This window comes from Nematolebias whitei, chromosome 1 (genome assembly GCF_014905685.2).
Source record: "Nematolebias whitei isolate Nwh7 chromosome 1, NemWhi1, whole genome shotgun sequence".
In the NCBI taxonomy this organism is placed as follows: Eukaryota; Metazoa; Chordata; class Actinopteri; order Cyprinodontiformes; family Rivulidae; genus Nematolebias; species Nematolebias whitei.
In genome coordinates this window covers 42,752,015-42,769,534 of record NC_056498.1, presented here as the reverse complement: position 1 = coordinate 42,769,534, position 17,520 = coordinate 42,752,015, and the positions used below count along the sequence as shown (strand labels likewise).

The following is a 17,520-nucleotide window of genomic DNA, read 5'->3' as shown; positions in this document are numbered from 1 at the left end:
GAACACTAAAGTACACACCGAACACTAAAGTACACACTGAACACTAAAGTACACACTGAACACTAAAGTACACACTGAACACTAAACATGTAAAATAATACGGTGTATCAACAGCAGCCTGGACATGAGTCTGTGTCAGCAGATGAATGAATGAATACAGCAGCATGAGATAATCAGCAGCATGAGATGATCAGCAGCAACATGATGTGATTATTCTGGTTAGAGATTCATGAGTCTAACAGCCTCAGGGTAGAAGCTGTTCCTCAGTCTAGTGGTTCTACACTTCATGCTCCTCGACCTCCTTCCTGAGGGGAGCGGGGCAACATGGCAGCACAATGTGTGTTTGTAAAGTTTCATCTGCACAAAGCAGAAGACGTGTACGACGATGTCCTCTGGACCCATGAGACCAGAGGACAGGTGTGTTCTGTTGGTTTACAGAAGCAGGTTCTGACAGAACCAAACAGCTGTCAGCACGGGGGTGGAGGCTCATGGTCTGGACTCCTTTAGTCCCTGAGTGGACCTGGAACTCCTCTGGATGCCAAAGGGTTCTGGAGATGGATGAGTCCATCTGTCCAACAGCTGGAGTTTGGCCCAAACTGGGTCCAGCAGGACCAAGATCCCAAACACAGTAGCTGACCACCAACAGAACGGGTCAGAAAGAACAAAACCAACGGTCCAGTCAGAGTCCAGAACCTGACCCTGACTGATGTACTGAGAGCTGAGCAGAACCCTCAGAGAACTGAAGCAATGCTGGACAGAAGAGTGGACCAGAACCATGACAGAGACTCCTGAAGTCCATCAGAAAACCTCTGAGCAGGTTCTGCTACACCAGGTTCTGCTGGGTCGGTGCTAACCGCAGTTTATTTCTATTTTTGATAAATAATGATTATTATGAGACTAAGTTTAGAACCTGCTGAGAGCTGATCGTCTAATGACGTCGTGATGACGTCACCTGGAATTAAAAGTGGGCGGGGTTTGTTTCCATGACCGTATAAAGAAGATGTGAAGAAACGACACATCTCAGACGTCGGCTGAAAGGCTCGCCGGGTCTTTTTCATCTTCTATTATTCTGCTTCTGTTCAAACCCAATAATTAGTTGTGAAGGCAGGCGCGTCCGCACACACCTGCACCGTGCACCTGTTACATTTCTGCTGTAGGTGGGGCACAGGTGGAGCACAGTCACAGTGGGTGGAGCCAGCGTTAAAGTCTGTGGCAGCTGCAGAGACAAGCAGACAGACACACAGACAGAGGAAACAGAGACAGACCTGTCCATCATCCAGCTGAAGGATCCTCAGAGGCGTCAGGACAGCACCTTCATCTTCGTCATCCTCCAGCAGACGGTAAGAGCAGCTTCTTATTAAGAATAAAAACATTCATTCATTCATCTGACGAGCTCTGGCTGTTTAACAAGAATAAAAATAAAATGTTGACGTGTGACACAAACAACAGACTCAGTTTGAGGCTCAGAATAAATATCACTAAATTGTACACATCCATCATCCATCCATCATCCATCCATCATCCATCCATCATCCATCATCTTTACCCTCTTCATCCTTTTTGGGTCGCGGTGTCACTGGTGTCCATATCCAGCAGTCACAGGGCGAGAGGTGGAAGACACCCCGGACAGGTCTCAGTCCATCACAGGGACATCTCAACAGGTCTCAGTCCATCACAGGGACACCTGGACAGGTCTCAGTCCATCACAGGGACACCTGGACAGGTCTCAGTCTATCACAGGGACACCTGGACAGGTCTCAGTCCATCACAAGGACACCTGGACAGTTCTCAGTCCATCACAGGGACACCTGGACACGTCTCAGTCTATCACAGGGACACCTGGACAGGTCTCAGTCCATCACAGGGACACCTGGACACGTCTCAGTCCATCACAGGGACATCTAGGGACAATAGCGTCACCCGTCAGTCCAACATGCATGTTTTTGGTCTGTGGGAGGAAACCCACGCAGCACGGAGAGAACATGCAAACTCCACACAGACAGACCCCAGCTGGGATTTGATCTGGAAACCTTCTCGCTGTGAGGCAACAGCTCTACCAACTGATCCACCGTGCCGCCTCATTATACATATTATTAATAAAAAAGATCAGATACAAGAAAAGCTTCATAGAAATATACAAGAATAAAATGAGTTCATCTGAAGCGATGAATGTTTGTCCTGCTGGATCTACTGAGCTTTAGTTCATGTCATTAAAAACGTTTCATCAGAGAAAACGAACGAGTTATCTTCATTAAGAACATTATTCTTCAAATTTTAAAGTCCTTACAGAGTAAGAGCTCAAGCAGCATTTTGAAGAATTATATAAATAAAGTTTATTAGATATTAAAATGAAAAACGTCTCTTTTAAAGAAAGAACGATCAAACCTGTAGATACACTTTCAACTTGTTCTCCAAATCCTGGAGTTGATGATTGAGCGTGAGAAAAGAAACGAGTTGACCTCATGTCAGACACGGAGGAACATTTAGAGACAACTGGTCAGGTCTGAGTGATGAACTCGAGCTTTCATGGAGTTCCTCAGAGACATCGTCTGCATTCATGATGTCACTCAGGAAGTCTGCTGAGTCTCTGCATGCTCCGGTTACATACACGGTTTCTAAAAGCTGCAGGTAGTCTTCAAGAACACCGTCTGTGCTCCACCTTTAACCGCCACGCCACCGTACAACATCCAACGTGGGCGTTTTGAATCAAAGTGTCCAGTTTTAAAATGTTTTTTTGTTTTATTCACAGGTTGTCTTTCACTCTCTGTTTTTACGGTTTCTTTAAAGAACTCACGGTCCGGTGGACAGTTCGTCTGGATCACTAAATTAATGTTTCATTAAAATAAAACTGTAATTAGAGGTCAATTAAGGAGTTATTCTCTCTGTTGGCAGACTTCCAGCTTTCTGTCAGCTGATTGGCTGCCTCCATCATGCTCCGCCCCCTGCTCCTCCTGGTGGCTCTGACAGCAGTGCCAGGTAAGAAGAGTTCTCGATGATGTTGGTTCATGAGATGTGAAGACCTCGTTGTTTCTGAGCAGAGCTGCTGGTTGACTCCTGCAGCAGCTCAGATGATTGACATCTGTACCAGATAACAGCTGACGGACTCCTCTCATGTGTCTCTGTGTCTGCAGGTGACTCTGCCCAGGTCCTGACTGCTTCCAAAATGCTCAACATCAGCGACTGTCCAATCACTTACTTTGGAGAGAAGTATAGCCAAGTCTATGTGAGTAGTTAGGGTTAGCACCCAACATGTGTTCAACTTTATCTTGGTAAATATAATTTCAAAGTGCTGATGATTCAAAGTTGCCAAAAGCTTGTGGTTTTGTCTCAGGCTGTCTTGGGCTCCGTGTCGTGTATTTTCCATTAAACAGGAAGTTGTTCTGATCCATCCTTCTTCCTGTCAGCTTTCACACGTTTGATGTCCATCTGCTTCCTGACACACCTTAATGTGAATATTCTGAGCAGAACGTGACGTGTTGTGCTCGGGGATATCCCTCTCTTTTATCATACCCACTTCCAGCACCAAGGATCAGGATGGAGACCGAGCAGGAGGAACAAACGGAGGAAGAGGTTCTAAAGTAGCGGGCTTCTTCCTATAACTATAGGAGCGACACTAACTATAGGATTTATCAAAAAGGAAAGTCTTAATCCCAGTCTTCAAACTGGACAATGTGTCAGCCTCATGGACAGAAACTGGAAGTTTGTTCCACAAGAGAGGAGCCTGAGAACTGAAAGATCTGCCTCCCATTCTGCTGCTGGAAACTCTAGGAACCACAAGTGAACCTGCAGTCTGAGAGCGAAGTGCTCTGTTAGGAAAATATGGAACAATAAGATCTGTAATATAAGATGGAGCTAGGTTCTTGGGAGCTTTGTAGGTTAGAAGTAAGATTTTGAATTCTGTTCTGGATTTGACAGGGAGCCAATGGAGAGAAGCTGAAACTGGAGACATATGATCTCAGATGCTCAGGTCCAAAAACTAAAACCTCGGTCTTATCTGAGTTTAAAAGCAGAAAATTAAGGGTCATCCAGGTTTTTATGTCTTTAAGACATGCTGGTAGTCTAAGTAGCTGATTGGATTCATTGGGTTTCATGGACAAATATAACTGTGTATCATCAGCATAACAATGAAATGTATCCCATGTTGTTTAATAACTTTACCTGATGGAAGCATATATAAGGTAAAGAGTATTGGTCCAAGCACTGAACCCTGTGGAACTCCATGACTAACTTTGGCGTATGAAGATGATTCATTTACACTTTTTTTCTATTTGTTTAAACTTGGAGCTAATGTTTGGTGTGGCAGTAGCTGAGAGTAGTCCCCAACACACACTCTGACAGTTCATGTAAGAGCTTCACTTGAGACCTTTGGCGTTCAGGACAGCAGCTGAGATCTGTTCCTTCAGCGCTGCTTGTTTTAATATCTTTGTTTTTGTATTTTTAATCATTTCTTGTCTCTTTCTACTGTCACAATCAAACAAACCTAAAATATTTTTTAAATGCAATGAATAAAATGTAATTTTCACGAATGTTTACAAATCTGTGCACGTTATTCAGAGCCCGTGCGTTGCGCTGAACTGGTTAGAGTGGGTATGAATGGATATTTAAGACAAACCGTACCCCTCAGTGAGCTCGTCTGGGCCAACCCTCATCATGACCTCTGTCCTGACGAACGCTCGTAGGAACAGCCTGACTTCTTGTGTTTCTGACTCTTCAGGTGAGCTTCACGAGCACAAACTTTGTGGTTTGTTTCAACGGCTTTTACCCCGTCGCCAACAATGGGGACTGCGTGCTGGGCCCTAAAGTGAACTGGGCATACTTCACCGTCGCTCAGAGCTTCGCTTGGTTACAAACCAAGATCCAGTCCAACATCCCGTCCATCACGACCTCCATGAACTGCTACCTGGAGTTTTACCTGAACACCCCCACCTATGTGAGTTCTGTGTTGGTGCTCATCTCCTACTGAATGAAGATGTCGAGTATCTGATAAGTGAAAGTACTGTGGGGCTTTATTGTGCAACACCTCTGTGTATTGTGTTAGTTAAGTATCTTGTACCGTATGAAGTACATTGATGTTTTTATAAGAAGGTGCTGACCGTGTTTGTTCACTTCTACAGAGTCTTTTGTCGTTCGCCAGTTTTCAGCAACAATCAGCTGTGGAGTTGTTTTATACTGGGATGGGCACGCAGGTCAGTGAAGGCACCGTTTCATACATATACTATGAAAGTGTAATGGAGGTAATAATACGGTAAAACGTGGCAAACCTCAAGTTACGTTCAGATATTTGTGTACATGTTTCAACGTTGTGCTTGAACATGGTGTTCTGAGGAAGCTGTGCACGTGGTTTGGCCTCATCTTCACTCGTCTCTGTTTCTGTTCGTTGATTTGTAGAGGGCTGTGGTTGTGCTGCGTGGGAACCAAACTGTTCAGATGGTTGTCACAAACACTCCGAGTGCTGCACAAACATCCACGTACACAGACGTCAGCAGCTGCAGACTCTCTGGTAGGAGACGCTCAGCACACCAACATGAACTCTGGGGAGGAACTGTAAAGTTTGAATGTTTCTGTTTATTCCTGTTTTACAAAAGATACATCAAGACCTCTGTGTGTTTTAAACTAATACTTTCATTTATTCTCAGGTGTTCCGTACATGCCTGACACAACCGTGAGCACTGACGCTGCAACCTGTAGGTCTCTCAGGTGTTCCCAGACTGCAGTCCTTGTGAACACCACATGTGGACCAGCAGAGATTTGTGACGGCAAGGGAAAGTGAGTGTGTCTCCTTTTCATTTAAAACATAGAGCTGTGCTGACAGATTGTTAGCTTTGGAGCTCCAGTCTGGCTGAAAGCTTTTATTGTGAAGGAGCAGCAGGAAGTGCTGGGTCAGATGCAGCTGTGATGGAGCAAAGAGATGAGTAAACAGTGAGGCCGATGTCATCTCCAGCTGAGTTGTTCACATGAATCAGGCACCAATAAAATCCTGACTGCTTCCAGCTGCTGCTTCATTGGAGCTCCACATGATTCAGTGGGCGGAGCCTAGAGCCTCCATCCGGTCCACATGATTTCACATCATGAAGCTGCTGACTCTGTGATCAGTGGGCGGAGCCTAGAGCCACCATCAGCTCCACACTTTGCTTTTCAGTCAGACACCTGGAAGGGTGGAGAGCCCCCTGCTGGATGTAGCCCTCAGCAGCAGCTCATCATGTTTGTTTCTGTCTCCATCAGGTGCATCATCACTACACCACCACCAACAACCACTACTTCAACACCCACAACCACTACTTCAACACCCACAACCACTACTCCATACACCAGTACCCCATTCAGCAAAACTCCACCACCCACAATCCCACTCATCGGAATGCCACCACCCACATCTCGACCCACCACAGTCCAATCCATCATTATCGCAACAAAAGGTACCTCCACTACTACTGCTACTCCATCTACCACCATCATCATTCCCCCAAACACCGCCACGCAGCACTCCACCTGCACAGTGACGGGCCCCTCTGTCATCGACTTCTACAACAACGTGAACTCTGTAAAGGATCGGTGTACGTACTCTCTGCTGAAGGTCCCAGAGTTCCAGGTGCTGGCCCACTTTATGGAGCGTCGTCTTACAGATGTGAGCTTGGTGGACAGTGTGTTGATGAAAGTGGACGGGGCGGACATCCTCCTGAAGCAAGGCGGCAGAGTTCTGGTGAGTCTGAGTGGACTTGGATCCAGAATGTGTCCTGTCATGTTTCCTCTCAGTGACATTAAGCAGCAGCTCTCTGATGCTGCTGAACTCAGTGGTTGTTGCTGTGAAAACAGCCTGTTTGTGTGTTTGACATGTTGACCTCAGGGTTTCCTCCACTTTGTCTCTCTGCCATGCAGCTGAACAACTCACCACTGAACCTGGACAGCTCCCCTCAGGTGGTTAATGATGTGGAGATCTCTAAGGACAACACTGGAGTCACTGCCAGGGTGCAGATCAAGAACTTGTTCATGACTATCTTCTTTGACGGCATCACCGTGCAGATCCTAATGGAAGGTACAGACAATCCAGTATAAGGTTGTTGAGGAATGTAAACTCTGCTGTGTTCATCCTGGTGGTCCTGTTGATGCTGATGTGACTCTCGTTCTGTTCTGAACCGGTCCAGGATCTACTGGATCACCTCCAACAGGTCTGTGTGAAGACTCCAGCAGTGAAGCGAGGCTCCCTGAGTACAGCTCCACAAGGTAAGAGCTCCTCACTGACTGCTGCTCTGCTGCTGCTGGATGAATGGACTGCAGAGAAACTCTGGATGAACAAGCAAACAGTCCTGACCTTGTTGTGTGTCGCCCCCCAGCTGTGAGACGCTGTATACCAACACGGATGACAGTTTTAGAAACTGCACCAACAAGACAGAAAGGTGAGCAGATCCATCCAGAAACATCTGTCTGTGTTTCACTCTGATCTCTGTGGTACATTACATGTTTAATACATGTGTTATTCAATTCAATTTAATTCAGTTTATTTATATATCGCCAATTCACAACAAAGTTGTCTCAGGGCACTGAACAGAAACATACCCATACTGATACATAAAAAAGCCAATTAGTAAAGTTCTCTATCTAAGGAAGCAGCAGACAAGTTGAATCTTGGCTTCGTTGCAGTCTCCCATCCTGAGCAAGCACAGTGGAGACAGTGGGAAGAAAAACTCCCTTTAACAGGAAGAAACCTCCAGCAGAACCAGGATCAGGACAAGAGACCATCTGCTTTGACCGGCTGGTTGAGAGGACAGGAAGGAGAGACAGACAAACACAGAATGGCAGGTCCAGGTATAGTTCCAGGTCCAGGTATAGGTCCAGGTACAGATATAGGTCCAGGTCCAGGTCCAGGTCCAGGTATAGGTCCAGGTCCAGATGTAGGTCCAGGTCCAGAAATAGGTCCAGGTCCAGATATAGGTCCAGGTCCAGGTATAGGTCCAGGTCCAGATATAGGTCCAGGTGTACCTGAAAGATAAAAACATGTTAATGATAGAAAAATAATTACAAATACAAAACAGGTTGAGCAGAGTAAGTAAAGACAGCAGCAGAGTGAAAAGTGTGGTCAGTTTGTCCTCCAGCAGTCTAAGCCTATAGCAGCAGAACTAAGGGACAGCTCAGGAAACCTAAGCCGATCCTAACTATAGGATTTATCAAAAAGGAAAGTCTTAATCCCAGTTTTAAAACTGGATAATGTGTCAGCCTCACGGACAGAAACTGGAATTTGGCTCCACAAGAGAGGAGCCTGATAACTGAAAGATCTGCCTCCCATTCTGTTTTTGGAAACTCTAGGAACCACAAGTAAACCTGCAGCCTGAAAGTGAAGTGCTGTTTTAGGCAAATATGGAACAATAAAATCTGTAATATAAGATGGAGCTAGGTTTATGCAATTCTAGGAGGGAGAAAGACTGAAACATTCATTCCTAAGATGCTCAGGTCCAAAAACTAAAACCTCAGTCTTGTCTGTTCAACAGGAGAAAATTAAGGGTCATCCAGGTTTTTATGTCTTTAAGACATGCTTGTAGTCTAAGTAGCTGATTGGATTCATTGGGTTTAATGGACAAATATAATTGTGTGTCATCAGCATAACAATGAAAATTTATCCCATGATGTTTAATAACTTTACCTAATGGAAGCATATATAAAGTAAAGAGTATTGGACCAAGCACTGAGCCCTGAGGAACTCCATGACCAACTTTGGTGTATGAAGAAGATTCATTATTTACATTTTACAAACTGGAATCTATCAGATAGATATGATTTAAACCATTTTAGAGCTGTTCCTGTAATCCCAACATCATATTCAAGCCTCTGTAGTAAAATATTGTGATCAACTGTATCAAATGCAGCACTGAGGTCTAACAGGACCAGTAGAGACACAAATCCATTGTCTGAGGCCATGAGAATATCATTAGTGACTTTTACCAGTGCTGGTTCTGTGCTATGATGAGCTCTAAACCCTGACTGAAACTCTTCAAACAGATTATTTCTTTGTAGATGTTCACGCAACTGACCTGCAACTATTTTCTCTAGAATTTTTGAGATGAAAGTTAGATTAGATATAGATCTATAGTTGGCCAGGATTTCTGAATCAAGGTCAGACTTCTTAAGTAAAGGTTTAATTACAGCAACCTTAAAGCTCTGTGGTACATAACCATTTATTAAAGTATCTCCCATGTTGTCTGTTTCCTTGTGTGGAGCAGCTGTAACTTCCTGAAGGAGGCGCCCTTCACCTCCTGTGACATCGACCCAGAGCCCTACATCACCGCCTGCACAGACACTTTGTCCAGGTATCCTGCAGTGGACGGCCTCAAGTGTCAGTTCCTGGAGGCCTACGCCAGAGCCTGCAGCCTGAAGTCCAACACCACACTGGAGGGCTGGAGGTCCAAGACTGAGTGTCGTAAGTCCTGCTTTGGTCCAACATCTGTTCTAAAAAATCATTTGTTGGTTCTACAGAATAATTAATCAGTGTGTTCATCTGCAGGTTCTTCTGAGGCCTTCTGTCAGGACAGGACCTGCAGCGATCATGAGTTCTGTGGAGAGGTTTCTCAGTATGGAGATACTCGTTGCTTCTGTAGGGCTGGTTTCGCTTCCAGCTACAGAGAAAGAAATGCTTTTGGTACGACAGCTTTGAAAACAACGTGACAACACGGTCGAATGTTTGGAGGAAACTTCTAAGTGTGGTTGATCTCACCAATGTTCAGGCGATCCAACAGTCTGCAGTGAGAACACAGCTTCCATCACTCTGGTCAATTGTCTCCTGGATGAAAGAGGCATCGACTACTCTGTCTTACACCTCATTGACCCAACCTGCAGGGGTCAGGTGGACGAACAGAACCACCTGGTGACTTTCAGCTTCAACAGCAGCAACTGTGGAACACAGATCATGGTGGGTTCTCTCTAGTTCTTGGTTTTCAACAAACACTAAAATGTCCTCCAGCTTCCTGTTGAGTTTGGGATATTTTTGTGGGTTCAGCTTTGACATCTGAGGTGGATAACGCATTCCGTAATAACATCTTCATGTTTCACCCCGCAGACCAATGAGAGCCAGATCACCTACAAGAACACCATCATGACCCAGAATGTCTCGTCGGACATGATAATTCGTTATGATGACTTCATGCTCGACTTCTCCTGCTATCATGCTCGGCATAGCATTCAAACTGTTTCTTTCACCATCATGGAGAGGTGTGTGTGCTCTCTTACAAACAACGGTTCATGGGAGACCACTAGTGCAAGGTCTGAAAGTCTAAGAGACACAGTGCATGAAGTCAAGAAAAGCATGTGTTTGAAATCTTCAATTTTCAGAGGAGCTGTCTCTGACCAGAACAAGGTGGAATGTTATCTCAAGATTAGGAGTGTCTTTGTCTTGAGGAGACAGAGTTGAATTATATTTGAGTCTTATTGAGACGTGTTAGCATGATGTAGAGGGAGGTGCATTGGCAGACATCTGCAGAGATCAGGTCATTGCTCCAGTCTATCGTAGTGAAGAAGGACCTGAGCCAACAGGTGGAGTTCTCATCTCACTGGTCCATTGAAGTTATTTTGATGAAAAAGAAATGGTTATTCAAGTTGGCAATAAAATAAGTCTGGAACTGCTCAGCTTGATGACCAGGTGTTTGCTGATAAGGGGGAAGAGATTGGGGGCCGAGATGATGTAGAAGGATGGCAGCTGACTCAGGACCAGAAAGTTGCAGTCGGCCTCCCTGCCATGCCCACATGTCGTGGTGTCCCTGAGCAAGACACCCAATCCCTAATTGCTCCCCGGGCACTGACATAGCTGCACACTGCTCCACCTGGATATAGCTCAGGTGTGTTAGTAAATTATCTAGACTGACCCTGGGTTTCTAATCTGCTCAGAGACGGGATTATAATGAAATTATGATCCGGTTCTGACTTGGTTAAATGGAGCCAGTAACTCTAAAAAGAGTCTCCCAGGGATTCAGTATCCGTCAAGGAATAGAGTTTATTTTTTGCTTGCCACATCACGTAGAAAGGCTTTTGAAGCACCGTCTCATTTTTCCTTCATGTTAAACCAGTTAAGATCCCTTGAGATCACACTTAGTCACTCCCCCTCATACACGTGACAGGTTGTGCTCCCCTTCTGCAAAGGAGGAGTCTAGGGCCTATAAATCTGTAATGCCTTGGGACATCCAGCCCTTCCGGCTTCTGATCTCGCTTCAGGTACCGGACCGGCCAGAGCTGTAAACTGTAACTTCTTCCTGCCTTGATTTGAATACAATTGGAAAAACTGAATTCACGTTTCCTTGATTTGTTGATAGTGTGAGTTGCCTCTTCTGAAGGAGGTCCGAGCTGGGGAGCAGTGTGGGCTGGAGGTGGGTCCTGGGTCCGAGAGGAGGCCTAAGGCCCACGGCTAACAGCAGCTAGCTGCAGTGGCCCGTGGCCCACATCCAGCTTCCATTGTAACAGGTGTGATGGGTTAAATGCAGAGAACGAATTTTGTCATTGTATGGGAACATACATTGATGACAACAAATAGCACTTATATATCTACATATATATAAGATGAGTGTATGAAGGCGAGTGATCAGTAATATGTGGCGACGAGGTGTATTAATCAGTTTAAAAAATAATTTCTGAAAGAGATCAGCACCTCAAACTAGAAGCAAAACAGAAAACACAAAAGACTCTTACAAAAGAAGATGTTAGCTAAACACGAATCAAAAGGTTTTACCTAAAATAAAGCCTTAAAAAATCCAGACCAACTTCACAAAACTTGTATAAAACATAGGCAAACACAGTACAGGAAACTATGGTTGTATTTCTACAAAATGTCCTCATAAACACACTTGTGTGTCTCCTCTGCAGTGAGGTGTCTGGGGTCATGAAAGCTGGACCTTGGACATACACTGTGTCCATGAGGGCCTACGTTGATGATGCTTGCACAAAACCTGTGGAGAGGTACACTAATCTGAGATTGAATGAGAGAGTCTGGGTAAAACTGGAGACCTATGGGCTGGATGAAAACGTGGTTGCCGTGGTGACCGACTCCTGTTGGGCAACTGACCAGCCATCTTCTATATCAAGCAAGAAATACTACCTGATTGAAAAGGGGTGAGACTGCTACGAGACTCATTCATCGGGGTGTTTCCTCAACCTCTGATCTGATCACTGAACTAAAGGTGTTTTCTTGTTTATGAGCAGCTACCCTGCAGAATCAACGGTGGAGGTGAAGGGAAATGGAGAGGGAACATCCAACTACTTCGCCTTCAACATGTTCAGGTTCTCTGGGCACTCCAAAGAAATCTACCTGCACTGCAGTCTGCACCTGTGTGTCAAACAAGAGGGCAACTGTGCGGTACGCTTCACTGACAAACACACACGAAAAACCTTTCATGTTGTTTTATTCTGTTATAATAAAAATTATGAAGTTCAACTCTCAGCTATAGAAATCAACTGTCTGATTGTTTTATCCATCACTGTCATGTAACTCTGGCAATCATGTATTTGCATCTGTTTATTTGTGAGAAATAACGTAAAAATACGCCATCCATCCATCATCCATCCATTCATCCATCCATCATCTTCTACTTGTTCTGAAGTCGGGTCGCGGGGGCAGCATCTTGACCAGGGAGGCCCAGACATCTCTTTCCACAACCACCTCTTCCAGCTCTTCTGGGGGAACTCCAAGGTGTTCCCAGACAAACCAAACAGCATAGTCTCTCCAGCATGTCCTGGGTCTTCTCTGGGGTCTCCTCCCAGTTGGACATGCCAGAAGCACCTCTCTAGGGAGGTGACAAGGGAGCATATTTACCAGATGCTCGAACCACCTCAATTGGCTCCTCTCGATGTTGAGGCACAGCGGTTCTACTATGAGTCTCTCCCGGATAAGTGAACTTATCACCCTATCTCTAAGGGAGAGTCCAGCTACCCTGCAGAGGAAATTCATTTCAATGTCTGTATCCATGATCTCATTCTTTCGATCACTAACCAGAATTGTGACCATAGGTGAAGGGAGGGATGTAGATCGATCACTATACAGGGAGCTTTGCCTTGCTCAGCTTCCTCTTTACCACAACGGACCGGCACAGAGTCTTCAATACTGCAGACAATGCACCAATCCATCTGTCAATCTCATGCTCCATTCTTCCCCCACTTGAGAACAAAACCCTGATATACTTGAATTCCTCCACTTGAGACAGAACCTCACCCTCAACCCTAAGAGAGCAACCCACCCTTTTCTGACTGAGGACCATGGCCTCAGATTTGGAGGTACTGATTTTCATTCCAGCCGCTTCACACTTGCTTGCGAACTGCTCCAGTGAGAGCTGAAGATCACAGCATGATGTTGTCAACAGGACCACATCATCTGCAAGAGCAGAGTTGGAATCCTAAAGCCACAGAACTGGAATCCATCCTCCTCTTGGCTGCACCAAGAAATTCTGTCCATAACTTTTGTGGACAGGATCGGTGACAACTGGCAGCCCTGGCAGTGTCCAATTCCCACCCTGAAGGGGTCTGACTTACTACCGGTAATGCAAACCTAACTCTTGCACCGCTTATATAGAAACCGAACAGCTCGTAGCAATGGGTCCCCAATACCATACTCACAAAACACCCCCCCACAGTGTACCCTGAGGAACATGATCAAATGTCTTCTCCAAGTCCACAAAACACATGTAGACTGGATGGGCAAACTCTCGTGACCCCTCAAAGACCCTAGTGAGGGTAAAGAGATGATCCAGTGTACCACGGGCAGGACAGAACCCACATTGTTCCTCCTGGATCTTGGTTTTAACCAACGATTGGACTCATTTCTCCTGTACCCTGAATAGACCTTAGCAGAGAGGCTAAGGACAGTGATGCCCCTATAATTGGAGCACACCCTCCAGTCCCCCTTTTTGAAGAGGGGAACTACAACTCCAGTCTGCCAATCCAGGGGCAAAAACAACAACCTTGCAGCAACAGCTCATGGCAGCTACCTCCAACTGAGGTGCGGGACATGGCTCACTCAGACTCAATGTTCCTGCTTCATCTGGGATGTGGTTAAAGCTCTCCTGGAAGTTTGAGCTGAAGATCTTTCTGATGGGTTCTTCTGCCAGGTGTTCCCAGCAGACTCTCACTACATGTTTGTGTCTACTGGGTCTGTCTAACATTTTCCCCCGCCATCTGACCCAACTCACTACCAGGTGGTAATCAGTTGACAGCACAGCTCCTCTCTTCACCCGAGTGTCCAAAATAAATGGCCGTGAATCAGATGACATGACTACAAAGTCAATCTTCAATCGACGACCTACGTACTCCTGGTGCCAAGTGCACTTATGGACACCCTTATGTTCGAACATCGTGTTTGTGATGGACAAACTATGACAAGCACAGAAGTCCAAAAACAGAACACAGCTCGAGTTCAGATCAGAGATTCCATTCCTCCCAATCATGCCCCCTCACACTGTCTTTACCCACATGGGCATTGAAGTCCCCCAGCAGAATAAAGGAGTCTACAACTAGATCACCTTCCAGCACCCCAACCAAGGACTCCAAAAAGGCCTTCTCGGAGTCCTTGGTTGAGATGCTGGCAATCAGAACTGCCGTTTGGCGCATAGGCACAAACAATCATCAGAGCCCATCCCCCCACCCGAAGGCATAGGGAAGCTACCCTCTCATCTACTGGGAAAACTCCAACATACAGGCACCAAGTCAGGGATCTAAGAGTAGATCCACACCAGCTCGGCGCCTCTTATAATGGGCAACTCTAGAGTTGAATAAGGTCCAGCCCCTCTCAAGGCGATTGGTTCCAGAGTCCATGCTGTGCATAAAGGTGAGTCTAGCTATATCTAGTCAGTACCTCTCAACCTCACACTCAAGCTCAGGTTCCTTTCACGCCAGAGAAATTACATTCCATGTCCCAAGACCCAGCTTTGGTAAGCCAGGGTCAGAGCTCCAAGTTCCCCACCTTTGGCTACTGCCCAAGGCATCATGCACCTGACTCATATGGACCCTCCTGCAGGTGGTGGGCCCACAGAAAGGCCTTGCGACTTGTTCAAGCTGAGCCCGACCGGGCCCCATGGGTAGAGGTTTGATCACCAGGCACTCGCTGATGTTTTTGTCCATAAAAGTCTTGGGAACATGAAAACTTGAAACACGAAAATACTGTGAAAGGAAAACTTCTGACATAAGATCAGCTTCAGTTCTAAAGAGATCCTCTAAAGTCTGTTCTTCATCTCTGTCTGTCTTTCATTTTCAGATGAATAAGAGAAGACGAAGACGCAGATCTGCCAGTTCCAATTATGAATCTGATTCCTCCATCAGCATGGGTTGGACTCATTAGGTGAGACATAACCTGGCTCCTGTGGGTTACAAATATTCTGATATGTGTGTTTTTATTAATCTGTTCTGTGTGAACTCAGAGAAGGATTCACAAAGAGAAAATTGTCTTTAAGAAACATAGTCAAATGTCAATAAAGGTCATTAAAACAGTACTGCAACACATTTAATTTAATCTGGACTTTGACCAGTTTGTATTTCCAAGTATTCTTTGATGTAATTATCTTTTTATATGGCTGAGATGATTGATATGATAAAATGCTCCTCACTGGCCTCTATAGCCTGACAGGTAAGGTTCAAGGTGCAACTGGCAGTCACATTTTGATCTTGTTGTCTTCTCAGGTGGTTTCCATGGTAACTCGGACTGATCGACAGGCTGCCGACCTTCACGACGATCCCTGACTTTTGACTGGTCCTGATCCAGAACCTTGATACATTTAATTTTTTTTACTGCAGCTCGGTGAAGGGACGTGCATCAGTTACATACGATTTCCATTAAAACTGGATTAAACAAGAGCATAATCCGACATCATTCTCAGATTGTATCACTCCATCTCAGCGTGCATGAAGGTCGTTGAAGTATAGTTGTTGGTATCAACCTGTTTGCTTTATTTAAATCTGTTTTTAATCAGAATGAAGATTATGCAAGATGAGTAACATAATATATTTATTGTATATATTTATAGCTTTATTTTATACAATTATTGGTTTATTGGTTCCTCTGAGATGAAAGGTTTCATGGGACACCATCAGTAATCAAACCAGAAGGAAATAAAAGAGTACCATGGTTTCAGCGTCTCTGAGGTTTTAATTCTGATCAAATGTTGTCTGATTAAAAACAAGACAGCAAATGAGCTGCAGTCGGTTCACATCAATGACCGAAGCAATTCTTAAAAACATTTTGAAATACACAGTTTTCATTTTCATTGTTGGGCTCAAAAAGTTGAAAGAAAAACTTCCCTTCACTTGGAAGATGTGCTCGTGCGACCTCTGGTGGCTCAGATGAAATCTACACCAACTCTCCAACAGTCGGGGGCAAACGTTTTGTCATCCTTTAAAATATTTTTACAACTTTCTTATACATATATATCAAGTTCAGAGTTCTTCGCTGTTGGTTTTCTAGTTCGTTAAATTTGATGTTGCACTTGTGGGGCCAGCTTCTAAATATCTGCACATTTAATGTCAAATTTGTAAAAATAATATTCAGCTGACCTCAGCACAGAATCAGCTTTCAGTGGGCGGTGATGTTTAAACTCATATCTGCTGTTGTATGTTGTGGATGTGAGACAGGCTCGAATCGTTGATCCTCATAAAGATGATCATTGTAAATGTACTTCATGCTATAAAGCAGAACCAAAGCTGTAAAAATTATTTATATTTATATATATAAATAAACCTGATATCACTGAATTATTGTTGGCTTTACTATTTCATCTATATTAAACTTTGGTTATGTATACACCATGTATTTTTTTTACAGTGGTTATATATACACCGTGTATTTTTTACAGCAGATATACATATATATGTATATGTATGTATATATATATATATATATATATATGTATATATATACAGTTCCTTCTCAAAAAATGAGCATATTGTGATAAAGGTCATTATTTTCCATAATGTAATGATAAAAATGAAACTTTCATATATTTCAGATTCATTGCACACCAACTGAAATATTTCAGCTCTTTAATTGTTTTAATACTGATGATTATGGCATACAGCTCATGAAAACCCAAAATGCCTGTCCCAAAAAATTAGCATATTTCATCCCACCAATGAAAGACAAGTGTTTTTAATACAAAAAACACCAACCTTCAAATAATCATGTTCAGTTATGCACTCAATACTTGGTCGGGAATCCTTTTGCATGAATGACTGCTTCAATGCGGCGTGGCATGGAGGCAATCAGCCTGTGGCACTGCTGAGGTGTTCTGGAGGCCCAGGATGCTTCGATAGCGGCCTTAAGCTCATCCAGAGTGTTGGGTCTTGGTCTCTCAACTTTCTCTTCACAATATCCCACAGGTTCTCTATGGGGTTCAGGTCAGGAGAGTTGGCAGGCCAATTGAGCACAGTAATACCATGGTCAGTAAACCATTTACCAGTGGTTTTGGCACTGTGAGCAGGTGCCAGGTCGTGCTGAAAAATGAAATCTTCATCTCCATAAAGCTTTTCAGCAGATGGAAGCATGAAGTGCTCCAAAATCTCCTGATAGCT

At 44.5% G+C, this 17,520-nt stretch overlaps 1 protein-coding gene across 1 annotated transcript; it reads left to right on the top strand.

Annotated features, from left to right (window-relative positions):
• Positions 1-6,358: 6,358 nt before the first annotated feature.
• Positions 6,359-15,298, top strand: LOC119418581 (pancreatic secretory granule membrane major glycoprotein GP2-like). The gene is made up of 11 exons (XM_037685937.1): positions 6,359-6,700; positions 6,877-7,033; positions 7,143-7,221; positions 7,332-7,394; positions 9,213-9,406; positions 9,494-9,628; positions 9,714-9,898; positions 10,046-10,197; positions 11,839-12,086; positions 12,171-12,328; positions 15,215-15,298. The coding sequence occupies exons 1-11, from the start codon at positions 6,359-6,361 to the stop codon at positions 15,296-15,298; spliced, it is 1,797 nt and encodes a 598-aa protein (XP_037541865.1).
• The last annotated feature ends 2,222 nt before the right edge of the window (positions 15,299-17,520 follow it).

Coding starts and splice junctions, on each gene's coding strand:
- LOC119418581 (XM_037685937.1), top strand. CDS start 6,359: ATGCCACCACCCACATCTCGACCCACCACAGTCCAATCCATCATTATC. Junction 7,034..7,142: donor CGTGCAGATCCTAATGGAAG/GTACAGACAATC, acceptor GAACCGGTCCAG/GATCTACTGGATCACCTCCA. Junction 9,629..9,713: donor CAGAGAAAGAAATGCTTTTG/GTACGACAGCTT, acceptor ACCAATGTTCAG/GCGATCCAACAGTCTGCAGT.